This window comes from Carlito syrichta, unplaced genomic scaffold (assembly GCF_000164805.1).
Source record: "Carlito syrichta isolate Samal-C Ts95f unplaced genomic scaffold, Tarsius_syrichta-2.0.1 Scaffold306593, whole genome shotgun sequence".
Classification (NCBI taxonomy): Eukaryota; Metazoa; Chordata; class Mammalia; order Primates; family Tarsiidae; genus Carlito; species Carlito syrichta.
In genome coordinates this window covers 767,768-788,074 of record NW_007250689.1, presented here as the reverse complement: position 1 = coordinate 788,074, position 20,307 = coordinate 767,768, and the positions used below count along the sequence as shown (strand labels likewise).

General features: G+C 43.1%; 1 protein-coding gene across 5 annotated transcripts in view; it reads left to right on the top strand.

The window, feature by feature from the left end:
- The window catches only part of UNC13B (unc-13 homolog B), a 125,330-nt gene that overhangs the window by 47,793 nt on the left and 57,230 nt on the right, over positions 1-20,307 (top strand). Inside the window, exon 1 of one of the 5 annotated variants that reach the window (XM_008063141.2) lies at positions 17,954-20,249. The exons of 3 other annotated variants lie outside the window; for them this stretch is intronic. In XM_008063141.2, coding sequence (XP_008061332.1) covers positions 17,954-20,249 — 2,296 coding nt within the window. Of the gene's footprint in view, positions 1-17,953; positions 20,250-20,307 lie in introns of those variants that run through there. One more of the 5 variants, XM_021715058.1, reaches the window with a different exon arrangement.

Sequence of the window (20,307 nt, the reverse complement as noted above, 5' to 3'; positions counted from 1 at the left end):
TCACCTGAGACTAGCGGGTTAATGCTGGGGTGGCTGTGAGCGTGCCACTGCACTCCAACCTGGGCGACAGAGTGAGACTCTGACTCAAAAAAAACATACTAAAATAGTATTGATTGTCAAAGGAATGACTGACACTTTTTAATAGAAAATAGTTGCCATAGGACTTTAAAGTAGGGAGCAGCAAACTCTTTGGGCTAGGGTTGTCAGAGAAGTCTGTCAGAGGAATTGCCAAAGGATACTAAGTTAGCAGTTATTATTAAGTATCAGAAAATGTCCAAGAAATAAAATAAAGAACTTATAAAGATGGAAGTCAAGGAATAAGTTACTTCTTCTCTTTACAAGCGTATGTTATTAAGGAGACTCCATGACTCCTTGCAGGTGGCATGTAGACAGGGCAGCTGACATTTACCTCCAGTTCCAAAACAGGCATGTCCTGAAGTGAAGTCATAGTGCATAAAATAAGACTTCTTGAAGCCAAAAGGAAGAGTTAGTTGTAGCCTATTCTTTAGGCTTCTACTTCTCTTTGATGATTGTCATCTTCAAGCATGGTAAGGAAATATGTTTATTCAGTCCATACCTGAGGGCATTCAGACATAAATAATCAAAGGTGATAAGTTAGGAAGGGCATTCTGGATAAAAACAATAACAAAAACAAAAAAACACAACCACCTGGAGCGTTTCTTCACGACAGGTGAGATAAAAACTGTTGACAGATTTCTCCCTAAGTTACTCTTCCTTCTTGGCCTTTTTGATGTTTTTTCCTCCAGGTCCTTTTCTTATTTTGACAGCTCCATCTTTGTTTCCTTCATAGCACTTTTCTTTCTCTGCTTGCCCCTTAAAACTTGAGGATTCTCAGGCTCTGTTTTCCACCTCATTCTTGAGATAATTTTACCAGTGTTCTAACCTGTAACTGGTAAATCCCAAATTACTATCTCTACTTCAATTTTCTTTTATTAGCTCCAGACTTTATCTAACTGCATATGAATATTGTCACCTGGAATGTTCATAGGCTCCTCATGCATATTCAAACTGTATTCATTATCTTTTCTTTCTCCTCCACCTCCTCTTTCTCAACAAATGGCACGACCAGTAATCCAATCACAAGTCCCTCTCCCTCAGAATACATAATATGGGTATAACAATACCCCATGCTATAACATTTTCCCTTTTAGGCTATGATCTCCCTAAGGACAAGGCTCATATCCTTTCATTGTGTCTGGCATAACACCAAGGTTCTTAATAGGTGTTCATTCATTATTTAAAAAAAATTTTTTTGTTGTTGAAGTTGTGTTAGTAATTCTGAAAGGTGCTATACTAGCTTGCTAAAGCTATCATAACAAAGTACCCCAGGCTGGGTGGCTTAAGACAGAAATTTCTTGTCTCACAGTTCTGGAAGCTAGAAGTCTCAAGTCGAGGTGTTTGGCAGGGAGGGAAGGATCTGTTGCTGTCCTCTCTGCTTGGCTTATAAATGGCCATCTTTTCCCCATTTCTCTTCACCATTTTCCTTTCTCTATGTATATCTCTGTGTTTAAGTCCCTTTCCTCCTTTTTAATTTGTAAAGAAGAACTTTTTCTCATAAAGGATTGCAACCTACAGGGTGGCTATTCTGACAGGCTGTGAAGTGTAGCCTCCAGCCAGAAGCCAGAACAGCCACTTCAAGCGTTGGAAGAATAAGACAGGGATTTATGCTGAACAATGTGACCAAATATACATATTTAATAAGCTATAGGAGGAGTCATGAATATTTATGAAAGAAAAAATATGCATGCACAGTTGAGCTTCATGCCTCCTCATGGGTGCCATGTTTAAAAAAAAATGGCAGTATTAGCATGATCTGAAGGAGGAGTTTTCAACCCTCTTATGTTAAAAGACGAAGCAAAAGACGTTAAAACCCTCACTGTGCATCCTCTGTAGACTGGCCAGAAACGCTCCATGGTTGGTGGTCTCTTATCAGGAAGGAGTACTGGTTGGTTGTTGTGTTGAAACTGCAAAAGAGAGGGCCAGTGTCTGGCAGTTGGTTGATATCAGTGGTGGAGCAGGCCCTTCAAAAGGTCTGGTTTCTTTCTTTTGTCCCTTAGGGAAGAAAACCTAATGGCTGTTGGAGAGGTCTGAGGATGTAAGGAATATAATGAGGTGTATCTGACTTCCCATCATGTCATGATTGAGAACTTAGGTCATAATGTTTCTCTGGAGTCCTCTTGGTCAAGAGGGAGTCGGTTCAGTTGGTTAGGGAGTTTAGGATTTTATTTTTATTTCTTATTTCCCTCTTATGGCTGAGATTTTCCAGAGGCAGTGTCGATAGCCAAATTTTTATTTTGTCCCATATTGTTGTCAGGGTGGTTATCTACCTGCCTTGGGTCTATCCATCTTGTCCCTCAGTGGGACCCCTATGATCAAGGGTCTTAGAGCCAAAAACTTACAGTCACAAATTTCTTCTTTTTATGTCATATTGGGTTAAGTCCTACTCTAATTATTACTCTAAATAATAGGACCTCATTTTAATGTGATTGCTTCCTTAAAGACCCTGTCTCCAAATAAATTTACATTCTAGAGTACTAGGGGTTAGGTCTTCAACATATAAATTTTGGAGGAACACAATTTGTCTTTGTTTGGGCTGCTCAACCAAAATACCATAAACTGGGTAACATATAAATAACAGAAATTTATTTCTTACCGTTCTAGACATTAGGAAGTTCAAGATCAGGGCAGCAGCAGATTCAGTGTCTGATGAGGGCCTGCCTTCTGGTTCATTGGTGGCGCCTTTCTGCTGTGTCCTCACAAGGTAGAAGGGGCAAAAGAGCTCCTTTGGGCCTATTTTGTGAGGGCATCAATCCCATTCATCAGGCCTCCATCCTCATGATCTAATCACCTCCCAAAAGACCCACCTACAAACACCAAGACCTTGGTGGTTAGGATTTTAACATAGTAAGTTTAACAGAACAGAGAAATTCAGACAATTCAACCCATAATAGGTACCAAAGTAGTTTTTACTGTTTTGATTCCAAGTCTTGTTTTCGGACAAAGCATTTGATAAAGTTTCTGTCTCCTCCGCATCCTAATGTTTACTCTCTGATGGCTCTCTAGATAGGGCCGTCTGGAAGCAGACAAGATGAGATGGCACATTAAATGAGTGCAAGGAGTTTGATTTGACCAGAGCAGGGGTATTGGGTACTGAATCCCTCTAGACATGGACTAGTCAAGAAAGAAATTTGATAATATGCTAAGGAGTTTGGACATTTTCTTGAGCACACTCACTGAAGAGTTTTAAGAAGGGTGACAAGATCTATTTACATCCCCCTAGCAATTGTGTACAATAGATCAGGGGTAGGGAAGAGTGAGAAGGATGTTATTCTGGAGGAAGGAAGACTAGGAGGTATACTATATTTCCTAGTATAGAATACTTTGCTATAGTTCAAGTGAAAAATAAGACTGGACTAAAGGTTGTGGAGAAGGAGACAGATTTGCTAGGTAAAAGAAGGTAAAATAAATTAAACTTGGTGCCTGTGTGACAGAGGGATACAGGGTTGTGCAGGGCATTCTGTCACTAGGTAAATAATTAGAATATATGGATTCCAAGGATCCTGTGACTGAGCAGAGAAGTCATCTTTGTATGGGTTTGATATGGGTGAGTTGACAGCCTAGGGCTCTAAACATGAATGCCATAACCAATAGGCTTGCTCATAGCATATCTTGCTTTGCAGGCTGTTTCTCTCTTGACTCATCTAATCGAATGTTTCCCTTTCTTTCCACCGTGCACCCCGTCACTCTGTCAGAATCCCCAACTAAAGATGGGTCTCCCTTAAGCCTTCTCTTCTCCTTTGTACATTAGCTAGCTTCCTGTAACTCAGGACCTCATGTCAGATCTATCTATCTATCTGTCTATCTATCTATCTATCTATCTATCTATCTATCTATCTATCTATCTATCTATCTATTTTTGAGAGACAAGTTCTTACTCTGTCACTCAGGATGGAGTACAATGGCAGGGTCATAGCTCACTGCAGCCTCAAACTCCCAGGCTGAAGCCATCCTCCTATCTTAGGCTTTCGTGTAGCTGGCATTATAGGCATGTGCCACCATGTCTGGCTAATTTTTACATTTTTTGTAGAGAAGAGGTCTCACTGTGTATTGCCCAGGCTGGTTTCAAGTTCCTGGGCTCAAGTGATCCTCCTGCCTTGGCTTCCCAAAGAGTTGGGATTATAGGCATGGGCCACTATACCCAGCCCCACATATTTTGGAGTATATGAAGAACCCTATAGGAAAAACCCACCTCTTTAGGGTCCCTTCATTGAATCTCGAGACACTTGAGACTGATGTGCTGACTAAGGACATATTTCTACAAGTTTATAGAAACAGGGACCTAAGCCAAGCGCATTATCCAGCTTTGGGTTTGCTCTAAGATGCATCTCAGAACAAGCTACAAATAACTGAAGGGGATGGTTGATCAATATTAAGCCATTTAGTCTCCTTTTAGTACAAGAGGTTCACTTCTCCATTGTCAGCTTCTTCGTATTGCTTCAGGCTTTCTTAGAGGTAGAAAAGGTAGAAAAGGCAAACAGTCACAAGTTTCAAATTCTGGATTCCTTTTAGAGAATCCTTAGCATATGACTCCTTGTCTGCCTTTGAGTATAGAGATTTCCTTTGGGGATAGCGTGGGACCAATGGACTCCATGGATTGGGCTGGGATATATCTATGTAAATAGATACTAGTTCAGGACCTGCATTAGTCCTAAATCTGTGAGCTGTGACTTTTGACTAGTCTTATGAGAGAGGGCAGTAGGCATATAGGTTGCTTTTGAGTATATGAGTTCTTAATTATTTGACCCTGAAACGGATATGGGGGCCTTACCATTTGAAGGTACAGACTGAAAACCTAACTGGTTAGCTGGAAAGTCCAGAGGAGTTTATGGACTCTTTATGTTCAAGTTTTTGCTCATCAGGGATGGTGCTTGACCTGATTGTACGACTGGGATTTGTCAGCAATTTATGAATCCTTAGGGCCTGCCTTGCAGCTTGTCAGGTCCGATTTAGGTGGCAAAGCCACTGTGTCTTAGAACATCAGTAAAGTCAGCACATCTTTGACAGGCTTGTCACTCCCTTAGGGTAGCATACTTCTCAGGGAAGGAGGGGGATCACCTCCTGTTGCCCATCATTCTCTGCTGCATATATAGTAGTTTCTCAGTAGTGAAACTTCTCAGTGAGTAAGGAGCATAATTCTATGGAAGGGGAGGGATCTTCTTAATCACCAGAACAAACCATTTTCCTCATGAAACAAATCCCAGCTGTGACTACATGTCAGCCTCTTCATGTTGCTCTGGTTTTCCTTAGTGGTAGAAAAGGAAAACAATTACAAGTGGCTCCAGCATAAGTTAGACACTGGCTCCACCTATCCTTTGCATCCTGTGTCTGTGATTATTGATATCGGTGATAAGGTCAGCACCTACTGGTCCTGGCCCAGCCTGTCTCTGACAGTTATACCTGAAAAGCAGGCCAGGTTTGGAGCAGGTGTGTTCTTTGCTTCTAGACCAGTTGTGTCTGGCCTCAGGGAGACTTAGACTGGTTTGTATGGGGGCGAGGGAGGAACAGAAATTGTGGTTGGTGAGGCCTGCGACACCACTCAGTTGCTTTAGCTTAAGAATTTTGTGCACCAGGTGGTCTTCTGACTAACCCACCCATTTGGCTACCCTTTAGATCTCCTGCAGCTCTGAACCTTCCCACAACTCTGCGTGAGTGTCAGTGTCTCATGTTGAATTTCCATCTTGACTCATCTGTCTCTAGGCAAAGATCCCTGCAAAGATTTAAATTGGGAACCAGACCTTGAGAATGTCTGTTCAGAGCATTTCACAGCTTCTGGATAAATGCCTTTTCCTTCTTAACCCAATCTGTTTTTCCAGTTCTGCCCAGCTAGCTCTTGAGCAGCCCTGCTTTGAGGAAGCTTCCCAGCTGAGGTGGGTGCTGTGCTACTTCTTACCTTTGAAAAGCACCCCATCCTTTCAGTTTTTCAGGGGCCAGATCCACTGTGACAAGGGCACTACATTGTTGTTCATGTGGCTCAAAAAACAGAAATTGTCTGCCTTCTAAAAGGCTAGTCCACTGAGGAGGCCTGATGTCCTTTGGTCATATGATGTCTGGCACTCTGTGGGTCTTGTGGAACAGTGGCAGAAGGAGCCTTGCCTTTTTTTTTTAAACCAGCACTTACACTGACTGCTGCTTACCACTTTCCCATTTATTCGCCTCCTTGCTTTTGTTGAAACATGGGAAGGTAGAAAGATACAAACCATTTTCCTCATGAAACAAATCCCAGCTGTGTGGCCCAAACCATATGAGTTTGAAGACTGTAACTAGAGATAGCAGACTTGTGCCTCGCATGCTAAACACATCTTCTACTGTCTGAGCCTTTGTTTTCCTGGAAGACCCAAGCTGCTTAGAGAAATGGGCTAAATGCGTTTGAGTGACAAGAAGGGTCCCATTAGACTCAGGAATGCCATTGGAAGGTCTTACTCAGGCCTTGGAGCCCTTGGTGGATGAGGCAAGAAGTATGTTCTTTAGGCAATGTCTTAGCTCTGGGGATCTTCCCCAGTCTTGAGAGTTTGAGCTTCTCCTCATCCTAGGAAGTCCAGACTCAAACCTGATAATGACAGCCACTGTTCTGGGCTCTTTATGTGTGGCTGCAGAAGTAGAAAGGAAATTCTGACTTAATCAGTCTTCCTTATATTTCTTGTTTTAAATCCTTTAACTCCTTCTCCTGGCTGAAGTATGGGAAACTCCACAGTAAATTGACTGTGACTTCCACTGAAATTTGACAGTTTTCAAGTTATTTTTTTCCTCTGTATTTAGATGTGGTTATAGTTGTGCTGTCAGCCCTTATTTCTTCTGTCATCCAGCCAGCTCCCAACTGGGTTAGGAGGTATTTGCTCTGCCTTCAGTGTTGGCTGCATAATTAGGTAGATGGTTAAGAAGTGAGTTGTTTAGCATCTCTTAGAATCTAAATTTTCTTCTTGGTTGAGGGGGAAGCAGTGTTATTGGAAGAACGCAATAGAGAGGCAAATGTTGGCTCTGGAATCAACCCTTTCTCCTCAGGTTCTTGGATAAGCCAAGGAAATTATTCCTTTTTTTTTTTTTTTTTTTTTTTGTCAGAGTGTCATGCTGGAGTGCAGTGGCACAATCATGGGGGGACTGCAGCCTTGACCTCCTGGGCTCAGGTGATTCTTCTGCCTCACCTGAGTAGCTCCTGAGTAGCTGGGACTACAGGTGTGTACCACCACACCCAGATTATTTTATTTTATTTTATTTTATTTTTAGAAATGAGGTCTCACTATATTGCCCAGACTGTTCTCGAACTCCTGGACTCAAGCAGTTCTCCCAGTTTGGTCTCCCAAAGTGCTGGGGTTATAAACATGAGCCACCGTGCCTGACCAGGAAATCATCTTAATTTAAAAGTCTGTTTTATCTACCATAAAGAGCTCCCTATTTTGCAGTGAAAGATCCTAGGATGGCCCCCATAGACTGACTACCTGATTTGTGGGCTGAAGTGGCCATGATCTATTGTGGCTTGTCAGAAGAAATGTTGCAGGGCAGCAGAAGTATCTTGGTTTGAGAGCCTGGTTGGGGCATGATGGATGAGTCAAATTTGCCCACCTACTATTGGTCTAAGGGGGAGGGCCTTTTCTTATTAGATCAGGCTCAGGGGAGAATAGGAATGGCTTCACTGGATTGTTACTGGTTAATCAGAACTCTATATTGAGAAGGATTCTTAGGTTCTCTAAGCTCTTCAAGCAAGGTTGTTCCTGTCCTGTAGTTACAGAGTGGAAAGGGATGTTATGTTTCATGTATTTTATACTCCAGAGCTTCAAGGGTTCCTGGCTTAGACATCATGTTGCAGTGAACAACTTGAATGTTCTGTGAAGATAAGGGTATTCAATTTCCCAGTGAATTCTAACTAGGATTGTTGAATTATTAGAAATTAGAGCCACATGAGAGCTACCTGACAGCAAGTCTCTAGGAAGTTGGGCTGCCATTGGCAAAGAAGTATTGGGAAATTTGGGGTGATGCAAACAGGATCCTGAACCTTAGACAACTTTTTGATCAGTGTGGTTATTTAGTTTAGGTTACTTTAGGGCACTTAGTTCCTAACTCTGGATTCCAAAACCATCTTCGGTCCAGATTTCCGCAGTAGAGTGTCCATCTCAGCTCACCCAACTTCCCCTATGTCTCCCTAGTTGTTGCCATGGCATAGCCTAAGGGAGTGCTTGTTTTCAGGCTGAGTCTCTTGTGGTGGCTGTTTGGAAAGAACTGGACTAAATGTCTACCCAAGAGCATGTCACTGATGTTAACTGCACTTGGATGTTTTACCTGTCCTTCAGCTTCTCCAAATGCCAAGGTCAGATTATATACATATAAAACAAACCAACAAACCTAGAGCCTGTCTCAATAGAAGGGAAGATTCCCTTTGTATTGTTTTCTAGCAGCTCCACAGCAAGAATGCTGCATTCTGGCTTTCATCTAATACTGGGATCTCCTCAAAGTATAGGGCTCTGTCTTATGTCTCTTTATATCCTATAGCTGAGACGTGAGAGAGGTGAATAGGCAGGGGGAAAAAATGAGGGGGGAGAAAAACGAAGGAAGGAAATGGGGGAGGGGAGAGAGTGAGATCTATATTTAGCGAAAGGGAGAGACGTTCACCAAGGGTGTGTGAGTGAGCTTGCTGGCAAGGGTTGTGTATGCGTGAGTGTGCTGGGAAGGGGTGTGTGCGCCAGGAACGTGTGAGGAGGGCTGGTGCCCTATGGGAGGTTGCAGGCAGGAAGCAGCTGGAGAGGAGGAGGAGCAGCAGCAGGAGCAGGAGCTGCCCTGCTTTCTGCCTCAGTCTCAATGCTCAGAATCGATTGAGTTACAATTCCACATCCAGTTGAAGTTTGACTGCTGTTGCCTTCAGCTGGCTGGTCGTCAGAATCCCCCTCCGCAGAGAGGTGTGGACTAGATTGGATTCCTACGTGTGCAGCCAGCGAGACTCCTGCCCAGCCCTTCACTGAGGGATTTCTCTGCAGGGCATTGTTCATCTCATCAACTTTGAACCGTGGAGCCAGACAGCTAGCTGGGTGCAACTGAGAATAATAGCTCTTGGCTGTGTTTGTTGGTTGGTCAAGCAGCAGTGCTTTGGCTCAGAAAGTTCATTTTGTGGCTTCTACGGCAAACCCAGGAGTGCTTCTGGATGGATTTCTTCTTTAAAGATAGTACTTGCAATCTAAAACTTGAGAATTAATGGTTTTAATGTGTTTGGTTTGGTTTGTTTTTTTCTTTTCATTTTCTTAACCCTAATTTCGGTTGCAGCAGCAAGGTAAGTGGTACCGAGTGTATGACTGAGTCTGAACGACAAGCAGGGACAAAAAGCAAAGCATTAGTGGGTGGAATATGGAGCAGCTACATTAATTACATAACTGCTTGAGCCAACTTGCTGGTAGGGGGTCATTATAATGAGTGAAAGTAGCATACTCAGCACTGGGGTAGAATCTTCATGTGCATATATTTGTATGCTGATAATCTGACCATCCATTCCTCACTGGCACTCTCCTGTATGTATACAAGCAACCCAACTACCTTCTGGATGTGTCCATACTTGTATACAAATAATCTGTTTCTCCTTTTTGATGTTCCCATATGTGTTCATTAAAAAACTGTCCATTCCTCTCCTGCATGTTAATACATATAGACAACTCATTCATTCACCTTACATGAATATACAGAATAAATCTATCACTCCTTATATATACATATATAAGCTATCTCTTCATCTCACACGAGTATGCATGTACTCAAGTAACCTTCCAAGAACAGGAAGGTATATATGCTATGTTTATTCAGAAACCTTTCCATTCTTTGTGTGTATGCATGTGTGTGTGGGTGTGTAAGAGAGAGAGAAAATACTATCCTAACATGTTAATTCATCCTTCTCATGTGTTCATTGCCATGTAAACAGAAAAGTCATCTTGAGTTTCCTCAGTCTTGAGTGTCTGCACACATGCATAGTAGATAGCCTGTCCATTTATATCATGCATATATGATAAAAGAGTACTAACTTTGTAAATTGAACACTCACTTTAAAATCCTACCTGTACTCAGTGACCTTGGTGAAGTCATTTAACCTCTCTGAGCTTCATTTTTCTCACCTATGAAATCAGAATAATAATTCAAAACAATAATAACAACCCTCTTGCCTAGCAGGATTGTTGTGATGATAAAATAGGAATCATGTATAGTGAAAATTCTAAACGAATATAAACTTTTACTATTATGTGTCCCCCCAGTGTGAGTTGTGTAAGATTGCATATCTGTAACCCAGCTGCATTGAGATTATGCTCTTACCTGTGAGAGGTCTCTAAGTCTTCCATTAGAGAAGGTAGCTTCTTTTGAGGTAAATAGGTTTATCTTGTGGTTTTTGCCCAGAGTATTGGAAAGAAGCTATATAGAGCTGGGGTATCACGAAAGGGTTGGGTTGAGAGGGAGAAAAGTTCTTGTCTTCTGCAGGTTGAGGCCTTGATACTTTGTTCTTTGTAGTCTTGGGGAGTATTGAACTTTACACAAAATAGAAATGCACTGTTTTCAGCTAGGAGCAAAGTGAGCAGGTGAAAAGATGAGTGGAAGAACACAACATTCTGCTGCCTTTGGGATGATAGTCTGCCCTTTGCAGTGAGCTTCTAATGTCAGCTTTGGACGGCTTTTCAGAGTATTCCCCATCCCAGACTTCTATAGCATTGTTGTTCAATATGGTAGCCACTGGTCACATGTAACTGCTGAGTAGTATTTGAAGTGTAGCTAGTCTAATTTGAGATGCATTGTAAACATAAGATACATACCAGATTTCAAGAAAAAGAATGCAACTATATGACTAATAATTTTTTATATTAATTACATTTTGAAATGCTATTTTGGCTATTGGGTTAGATAAGATACATTAAAATTAATTTCACCTGTTCCTTTTTTTTTTTGGTGGCTACTAGAAATTTTAAAATTTCACGTGTGGCTTACATATTTTTTTTGGCTAGTACTGTTCTAGGCCCATCACTAACACAAAGATCAGGGCAGCTTTTCCAACTGGAAGGGCAAATGGAAGCCCCATCATGGCAGCTCTAGGGATGACAGGAACAATGGCAGCCTCCACACCCCCACCCCCCCACCCCACCCCCACCCCCGCTAATCGCATACACTGGAGAGATACCAGCTAATTGACAGTCTCACAGAGGCCAGTGCTGCCACCACCCTCTTTATTTTTATTTTTATTTTATTTTTTGTCCTGTGTGAGTTCTCAGAAAATTGTAAGAATAACTGGGGAGAGTTTTCCACCTTGGCTCAGAACCCTTTTTCATTGTAAAACTATCAGTCTAAAAGGAAACTCAGAACTTGAAGATAGCGGGTTGTCATGAAAACAGAAGTGGATGAGAAACTAGGAGATCTGGATTCTATTTCAGCTCTGCCATCAATTCATTTATTCTTCCTGTGGCACTGAGTTATTACTGTGTATCAGGCTGTGTACTTGGCCTAGTAATCCCCTGTACTAGGCATTGAGAATTCAGAAACAAATAAGAAACAGCATTCCATGTAATGGAGTTCACACCCACTGTGGATCCTCAAATAGGAATCTCCCATCAAGGGGCCTGCCAAAGTAAAACATAAATAGCAACGAAGGTGTCATTCAGGATTAAGGGTAGTAGGGCTTTTGAGAAACTAGAGTACCTGCTCTGCCTAAAGACTGTCAAATTCAAAACTTGGAAAAACCCTATGATAACAAAACTACTCCACAGTCTAGATCACAATGTATTGTGAGACTCTGGACCTAGATATTCTGTAGGAATTGTCCAACTCTTTGTGTTCTCTTTTCGTCAGTGACAGAGTTTTTTTGTTTGCTTTGGGTTTTTGTTTGTTTTGAGCACAGGCACTGTTTTAGGTGCTAGGGATATAGTTTAGAACAAAACGGAGTCCCTTCTAGAATGCAGAAGCGGGGGAGAGAAACAGATAGTGAACAACCAAACAAATATACTGTCCATCAAGTGGCATAAGTTCTATGAAGAAAATACTAGAGTAAGGGAATAGAGAATGGTTTTTTTGGTGGAGGGGATATCCACTGAGTAGATTCTTGCTTATATGCCTTTTTCAGTCTACTCACAGGAGCCTTGAGGTAGTAAGGAAAAAGAGGATACCATGAGTGTGATGGAAAAAATTTATTTTGACACTTGTTAAAGATGGTAAGACAAGCCGGGCTTGGTGGCGCAGCCTGTAATCCTGCTCCTTTGGGAGGCTGAGGTGAGTGAATTGCCTGAGCCTGCGGGTTCGAGACCCGCCTGGGCAGCTAGACCTCATTTCTACAATAAAATCACAAAATCAGCCAGGCGTGGTAGCGCATGCCTGTAATTCCGGCTACTTGGAAGGCTGAGGCGGAAGGATCGCCGGAACCCAGCAGGTCGAGGCTGCGGTGGCTGGGAGCGGCCACTGCACTCCAGCCTGGGTGACAGAGTAAGACTCCAACTCAAAAAAGAAAAAGATGGTAAGACAGATTTTATGTCGGGGGACTGTAACAATGGGATTTTGTAGAGGGGTGAACATTAAACTCAACTCCAAAATAAGGAAAAGTGGGAATTTAGTCAAGGAGCAAGGTGGGGGCAGTGGATGGAAAATTACTAAGAGGAAATATCAAGGGGGATTCTGGCTAATGGAATCTTGATTTAATAGGATTTTTGCTGAAGTCTGGCCAGGGTGATAAGATATCAGGAATAGGAGATAAGAAATGTGGTCAGATATCAAGCCATAATCAGTTATTAAGGATGCAAGATGAAAAATTTGATCAGAAATCAAGGGTGAGAGCTTTTCGCTAAACTAACCCAGCAGGATTCTTGCTAAAACTGGACTAACTGGGCCAAGGACAGAGCCTGATGTCAGGGGCCTACTCAGAAAAAGGTCTCAGAGGAGCCACTGTACCTTAACTATATCTTACCTGAGGTTGTTTTCCTTCTTAGATATGGAGGCTTGGGGTTTCCTTTCCTTTGTATGTGTCCAGCTTCTGGTCTATAAGAGGGTCTTTTCATAATGCTGATGAAGAGGGATGGCAAGTCCTAAGAACTGCAATACTAAGTAAGACCTTTCTACGCCTTTGATGTGGGCCAAGATTCTCTGTAGGCATTTATCATTTCCCATAGTTTAACATCCTAAGAGTTCCCCTACATGCTGTGGCCCTAGAAATCCATTTATCTTATCATATTAGCTACAAAGCATAATTGGTTAGTGGCCCAGGAATGATTTCTCCCCTATGGGTGGTTCAGAGTTCTTGGCTTTCTGCTTGCTGGGATTGTTTCACACAAAGTCAGAGACTGCTTGATATGTGTACATAAAGTCCTGGCCTGTTCCCAGAGATCCCCTGGTTGTTTCCTCCAAGCTAAGATTTAGGTCAGAAGCAGTTTTTACAAGAAATGGTTACATTCCTAATCACATGTGTTTGACAAGTCAGAGAGAGGGATAGCATAACTAGCCATTTCAGAAAACTGAGGTTTTTTTCTCTTGACTTTTTTTATAGGTAAACTGGTGCTGATGCAGTGTGATTTAAGGGGTCTACTCCCTGCAGTAATTCTCAGCTTTCCATCATTAAAGTTTTAATCCTTTTGATTAATTCATTTTGTTTTGATGTGTTCCCTTTTCAAATGCAGATATCTCTTCAAAGGGCTGCCTTATTTTTCTCAGCCTTAGGCATTCCTTAGGAAAGGAGCACAGAAAGGTATGTCTTTTTCTGAGAGTATATGTGTGAAATTTAGAGAGCTGATCAGAATAGATAGGCCAACAGGATAGGGCAGAGTGACAGCTCTGGATTGCTGGAAAAAAACGAGATGGCTGGGTGGGCCCCAAAGCCTACTTATCCTATGCCAGCTCACACATAACTTCTTTGTGGCCTTGCCTGCCAGATTTTGCTGAGTCTCTCACCTCCTTATTATTCTTCAGGCCTGGAATTCAATGCTTGCCTTTAATGACAACTTCTATTATAGTATGTATTACTTTATATTGTGATCATCTGTATGTCTCTCTTTCTCTTTAAACCTTAAGATATTAGAGAACAAGGACTTTATCTTGTATCCCTGGCACATAGCTTGGCATACCCAGTAAGTACTTATCCAATTTAATTGACTTGAAGACCAAATAGTTTTCTTACAGTTTGGCTCCTGTCATTTCATTTCTGTGGCCAGTAGTAGCTAAGAGAGGCTGGGGAAGGAGGTGAACTGGGCCTCCTGGCTCTGAAGGTTGCCTCTTCAACCCGTTCTGGCTTATGATATCCTATTAAACTCTGAGCAAAGTGACTGGATTATCCTTTGGGAATCACATTGAGCTCTGTCAGTGCCTAAAGACCTAGATGACTAAGTAAGTTTGGTTCCATCAGGGAACCTTTATCACCAGAAGGCATTCTTAAGTTCGGAGTCATCCAGGGGCAGACATCCTAAAAGCATGAGAAAGAAGCAAATGGCTGTAGGAGCAAGCTTTTTCTCTCTAATGCTAGGAAGTCCAAAATTCATTGCCAGGTCCCCCAATGCCAGTTCCACTTTGGTTCAGATGAGACCGTACCAACTCAGAAGATTTGTAGGGTTTTGTTTATTCACTATAGAAGCAAATGTCTTTGTTTTGGGCTTGGAGCAGTTGCTATGGCAGCTCTGGTTGGAAATTTCCTATTTGTCAGTGTCATGGGGAAGCAGGCAATGCTGTCTTCAGTCCTTCAGGAGCCCATAGGAAAGGGCACGAACTCAGTGACTATGCCGTTTGCCTCTTGTGTGGCTGGCCAGCCATGTTGTAGGCACAGCAGTCTGGGAAGGGGATACCTCATAAGACTATACAGGAAATGAGACCAAGTTTATATGGAGTATTGATCTGAGAGACAAAAGCAAATAGGCCCCAAGTTAGCCTAGCTTGTACTGAAGCAGTAGCTGACTTGGGAGTCACCTTCACTTTTGTTCCTGACAAACGGTCTCATCTGAACCAAAGTGGAACTGGCATTGGGGGACCTGGCAATGAATTCTGGACTTCCCAGCATTAGAGAGAAAAAGCTTGCTCCTATAGCCATTTGCTTCTTTCTCATGCTTTCAGGATGTCTGAAAGAAGATGACAGGCCTCTTGACACCTGAATGAAGGAGTGGGAACTAAGTGATTTGCTTCTCTTTTTTCTTACCCTAAAAATAAAACTTCTGGGAGGAAGGAGGAGTAACTCAAAGGGCGACACTCTACTGGTGGGATTCTAGACACTGCTGTAGACCACTAGAAGGGACTGAGAAAGGTAGGAGTCTGGGATAGGGGTAGATGCCACAGCTCACTCAAATTATACCATTTAGGTAGTTGGATGTTTGGCTTAGGTATTGGTTTCCCCACTTTTTTTGACTTGTCATTCAGTAATAATAACACTGCAGTACTTTAACTTTATTAAGTACCTCATTTTAACTTCAAAACATTCCTGTAATTGTCTTCCCCCACTTTGCAGATAAGAAAACTAACTCACAGAGATATCACGCGTTCAACCCAAGAGCACTGCTGGAACAAGACCCAAATTTAAGTCTCTTGATTGTCAGTCCAGTGGCATTTGCTCATGGCTTCATGTAGTTATATATACACAGAGCTTCCATCCTGGTTTAATAAGCAATCTTTCTCTTTCGGGCCAAACTTGAAAGACCAATTGGTATCTCCAGCCCTTGTAGAGCCAGGGACATTGTTCAGGGCTAGCACCAGGGTTACCCAAATCAGGGATACCCAATCCCTGTATGATTAGAAAGCAATGAAAGGAGTGTCTTCAGAAATGAACGAAGTGTACTTGTGGGAAGAGAAAAAGAAGAATGTAAAGTACCCTAGAATTGAGGGCTGTCTGTCTAGGTAGCTGGGTACCAAGCCCACGACCCAGGAATTCTAACAAGAAGGAATTCCAATCAGTAGGTTGTACACATAGAACATCCTTGTAGACTAGACTAAGTTGGCCAGGTTAGGGGTATGGCTGGTCCTAGCACTTTGAGACCTTGAGGTAAAGCAGACATGGATTAATTGGGCCTCTCTATTGCCTCACACAATGGGTAGGGTTCTCAGATAAGGAATTCCTCAATGAAATGGAGTTCTTAGATGAGCTGGAGAGAAGAGGGGAGATATGAATTGGGAATTCATCTATTTTTTTGTCTCTTGGTTTTTGGCCTAGTTATTTCTAATAAAAGGAATCAGTTTCATCTTTTTCTCCAAGTCCTATGACTTGTTTTGGTTTCTCCTAGTCTGGGGAAGCATAGTGCTTCTAAATTTCAGGACCACAGACTATATATGTAGGTGGTGGCCTTTCCTGAAAATGAGTTGCTATGAGAACAGTCTACTTGTGGTCTTTAAGGCAGTTTTCCCCTTTTAGGATTTACTTGAGTACTTGGAAAATAGAAGGAGGCAGGGACTTAGAAGGTTTAGAAATCTCAATCAAATCTAGAAAATGGGGAAAGCATCTCTGGTCAAAGAACATGAAGGGTAGCATGTCTCCCTCTAACCCATCTTACCCCTCCCAGGGTGACTTAGCAGAACTGGAGAGTATTGGCAGTCCCATGTGCTTCCTGGGTCTCTGCTGTCCCCTTTGTACTTTCCACTCTGCTCTTTCCCTCTTCTTTTCACATTCCTGGTAAAAAGAGAATGGATTTCCACCCCACACAAGGTAATAGTCATTTCTGCTTCCATAGTACAGTCACCAGTAGTTTAGGATGAAGGAACAAGACTGGTGGCAGGGCTGTCTTCACCTTTCTGGAAAACTGTAGTAAAGCACCCTGGAATCCTCTGAGAAGTAACCAGCTCCCCACCTGTCGCATGCAGTGTCTCTCCAGGCCAGGCAGAAGGTGAGAAGCAACCCTGTGCTACTTGAGCAGTGGATAGTGTGCTGGACAATCACTTACCATAGTGCTCTGTGGGCCAGGAAAGCCAAACCTGAGCATTGATTAACTGCACAAGCCCTTAGGGACTGTTAAGTGGAGGTAAGGAACAGGCTAAGCCTCAGTCTTCTTCATCCCCAGTTGAGTCCATCATACATGTGCCTTTGGCTACCTGCTCTTCTAGATCCAAACATGCTAATGCCACCTGAGTCTGGTCAGTGACTTCCATACTCTACCATCATATTCTAGAATTAAGTGTAGAACTATTTTTCCTCGAAGTTTAAAATGCTTTCATGATTCTTTCTCCAAGTGAATGACTGCTATCACTAAACAAAGGGAAAATACTTTGTGTTATAAGCACAGGCTTGAGTAGTACAGTCTCCACCAGAATAACAAACTAGAAACGAAAGAAAAAAAAACCATTCTGTCTTGTCTTTCACTGTGCATGTGATTTGAGTCTTGGTGATTAAGCGTCTGTTCATTCCTGAGCCAAGACCCTAGTACCAAATTTTGTTAAGCTTCAAATATGGTGTCACTCATTGACCTTACCTTATTTACCTCCCAGCAGCTTGTCTCAATACTGATGACTTAGACACTTGCCAAGAACACAGGACTTGATTTAATTTTATGTAATACTGTAACAGGAAGCCAGGGAGAGAGAACTGACTGTCCATAGTCTTTAAGGCCAGGGTTGGGAGACAGGTCAGAGTTGATTTCTGTAATCTTAGGGGGTAATGTTCTTATTCCTGCTTGACACAGCTTGATTTGAATGAAAATTATCCTGCTGCTTTCTGACCTGAGTGCACTATTTTCCTTTTTTACTAGCTACAGGATAAGTCAAGCCAAGATCCAGGGGCATGTGCCAGGTTTGGAGGCCATACATGGGGCTATTCCAGGCAGCACTGTGGGCTAAGCCCAAGGCATCAGCCAGCAATAATCACTAGAAGCAAACTGAAAAGAGCAGTACAGGCTGTTGCCATCCAAAACAATCCTTATTACGCATCCTGACCAGAAATAAGAGGAAGAAGCAGAGAACCCCTGAGACCCTGAGGGAGAAAATGAAGCGATTGTTGCAAGAGTCAGAGGAAGAAATCATGGTCACTTTGGGACCCTCCTCCAGGCTCTCCCCAGATAAGGCTAAGGCAGAAACTGTGTGTGGCATCAAGACCAAGTCCTCTGCCCCTGCTGGATTCTTACCAGAGGACAACTCCTTACCCCCTTGCCATGGGTCAGCAGCTTCAGCCACTGGTGGAGATAGAGATGGGGACCTGGCCCAGCTCTGCAGCTTTGGGCAGCAGGCCAATAACCAGCTTACTCTGGGCTCCACTGCCTACATTTCAGGGTCTGGTTCTCAGGAACTTTCATCTGCTAGCATTACCACAAGCTGTCAAGAACCCTCAGAGAGGAACCAAGCCAAGGCCCTTTTGTCCAGAGGCACCAGCCAAGGCTGTCGCCGTGAACAGCGAGAACCTTTGGGAGATGTAGTAGAATATATCATCAGAGAGCTGCAAGGCATCAGCCGTCTCCAGACTGAGATTGCTGAGCTGCGGCAGCATCTAAGCCAAGTCCGGGGCTCAGTGGATGAAGTCTCTAGCTGTGTAGACTCAGTACTGAGTGAAATAGAAGGCTTGCAGGGGGGCAGCAGCTCCCTGGCCAAGGTGTGTGTCGGGGGAAAGACCAAGGGACCCCATATGGACAGACCTAGTGAGGAAGCCATTCTGTATTTGTATGGACTTCCTGAGCAAGATGGAGAAAATACAGTGGAACTGGTGGACAGTTTCCTAGCCAAGCACCTCTGTGTTAATGGCATGCAGTGCAACAGGTACATCAAAGAGGCTTACAGGACAGGCAAATGCCCTGCCCCCAGACCCACTGTTGTGAAACTTGCCCATATAGAGCATAGAGACTTCATCTTGCAGAAATCCATCTTACTGCAGAGTGTAGGGGTCCAGATTGCCACCAGAGAAGAACCAAGCTGGCTACAGAGCTGTAAGAATCCCCAAAAGGAGCCTATATCATGTTTGCAACAACAACTTCAGGATCATAGTGGAAATTCTTCATACCACGATGAACCACTTCCGGTGAAAAAAGGGGACAGAGGGTCCATAGCAGGACCATATCAGATGAGGGCTCAGAATCACCATACAAAACACCAGACCCCTGAGCAGCAAGGCCTTTGCTTCCTACTCAAGAACAATTCAGCAAAGGAAAGTGATGTGTCTAAGAAGCAGGAAGAAGTAAAAGGAACATCAAGAACATCGCAAGCTATCAGTGGCAGCTGTGGTAAACTGGTAGGGGAAAAGGCTTCTCTATCTACCCTCCATCAATTTGAGGAACCTGCCTCAGCATTAATCTCAGAAGAGGAGGATTCTGGGAATTCCCAGGTTTTCAAACAGTGCAGCCAAGAACTTGAAGCATGTAAAGGAGCAAAACCAGAAAATGACTGCAGCAATAAAAGTGAGGCCAGCAGTTGCCTGTCACTGTCTGGGTTGCTGAAGACAGAGAGAATAAATGTAGAGGACAAGGTCCTAGACTGTGAAGCCGGGCTTGATATTCTGAGCTCAAAGCAGCTAGAGGATCTTTTGACAGACAAGTCCAGAAGGTTTGCAGCTCTGAACTGTGACAGCATGATGGAGGAAATTATCATAGGACCCGAGACTTTCAGTGACATGGTTCATATTGACCTGAATGAAGAGGAGGAATGTGCTGCTCAGGTCCTTAAGGATGTCTTTGACAAGTCCTCTTGTGTTCTGGGTGGCTCACAGGAGGATGAGGATGCAGAAATTAAGTTTTATTCAAGTAAACTGGGCCGAGCAATTTACCACTTTCGTTCAGCTCTGCAGGGGGTATTTCAGAAACTGGAAAACAGTGAGTCCATCAGTCCTGAGGACCTGGAAAGCAATGAGAGTGGTTCCCAGTCAGAGAACAGTGATCGACTTCTTGGGACAGTCAGTTCTGGGGGTGCCCAGGATTGCTCAGTGGAGAGCCCTGGGAGTCAGGGGAGTGAGAGCTTGCTCAGTGTGGTCTCTGGTGGAGTGGGCATCTCCACACAGGGAGAACAAACCCCTCAGGATCCAAGCAACTCCTCTCTTGCTTCTAATAACTCACCTCTTGCATATTCATTGCCAAGTTTTTCTCTGGCTCCATGTCTGGGAAGTGAGACTTGTTCCAGGCCTGAATCTCCAAAGCAGGGCAGACTAAGCCTAGAGCAAGTATGTACAGAGACCATTTACCTCAACAAGTGCATCAACAATTTTAAAAATGTTCTCAGAGAGAAAAGACTGAGGCAGAAAAAACTTTTGCACGAGCTAGTACAGAAGGCAAACCATCTCTCAGTAGAAGATATACACTCAGGTATTCTGAGTCTCTATTTAACAGGGTCCCAACTGGCTAAGGTATGGCCTCTCTCTGG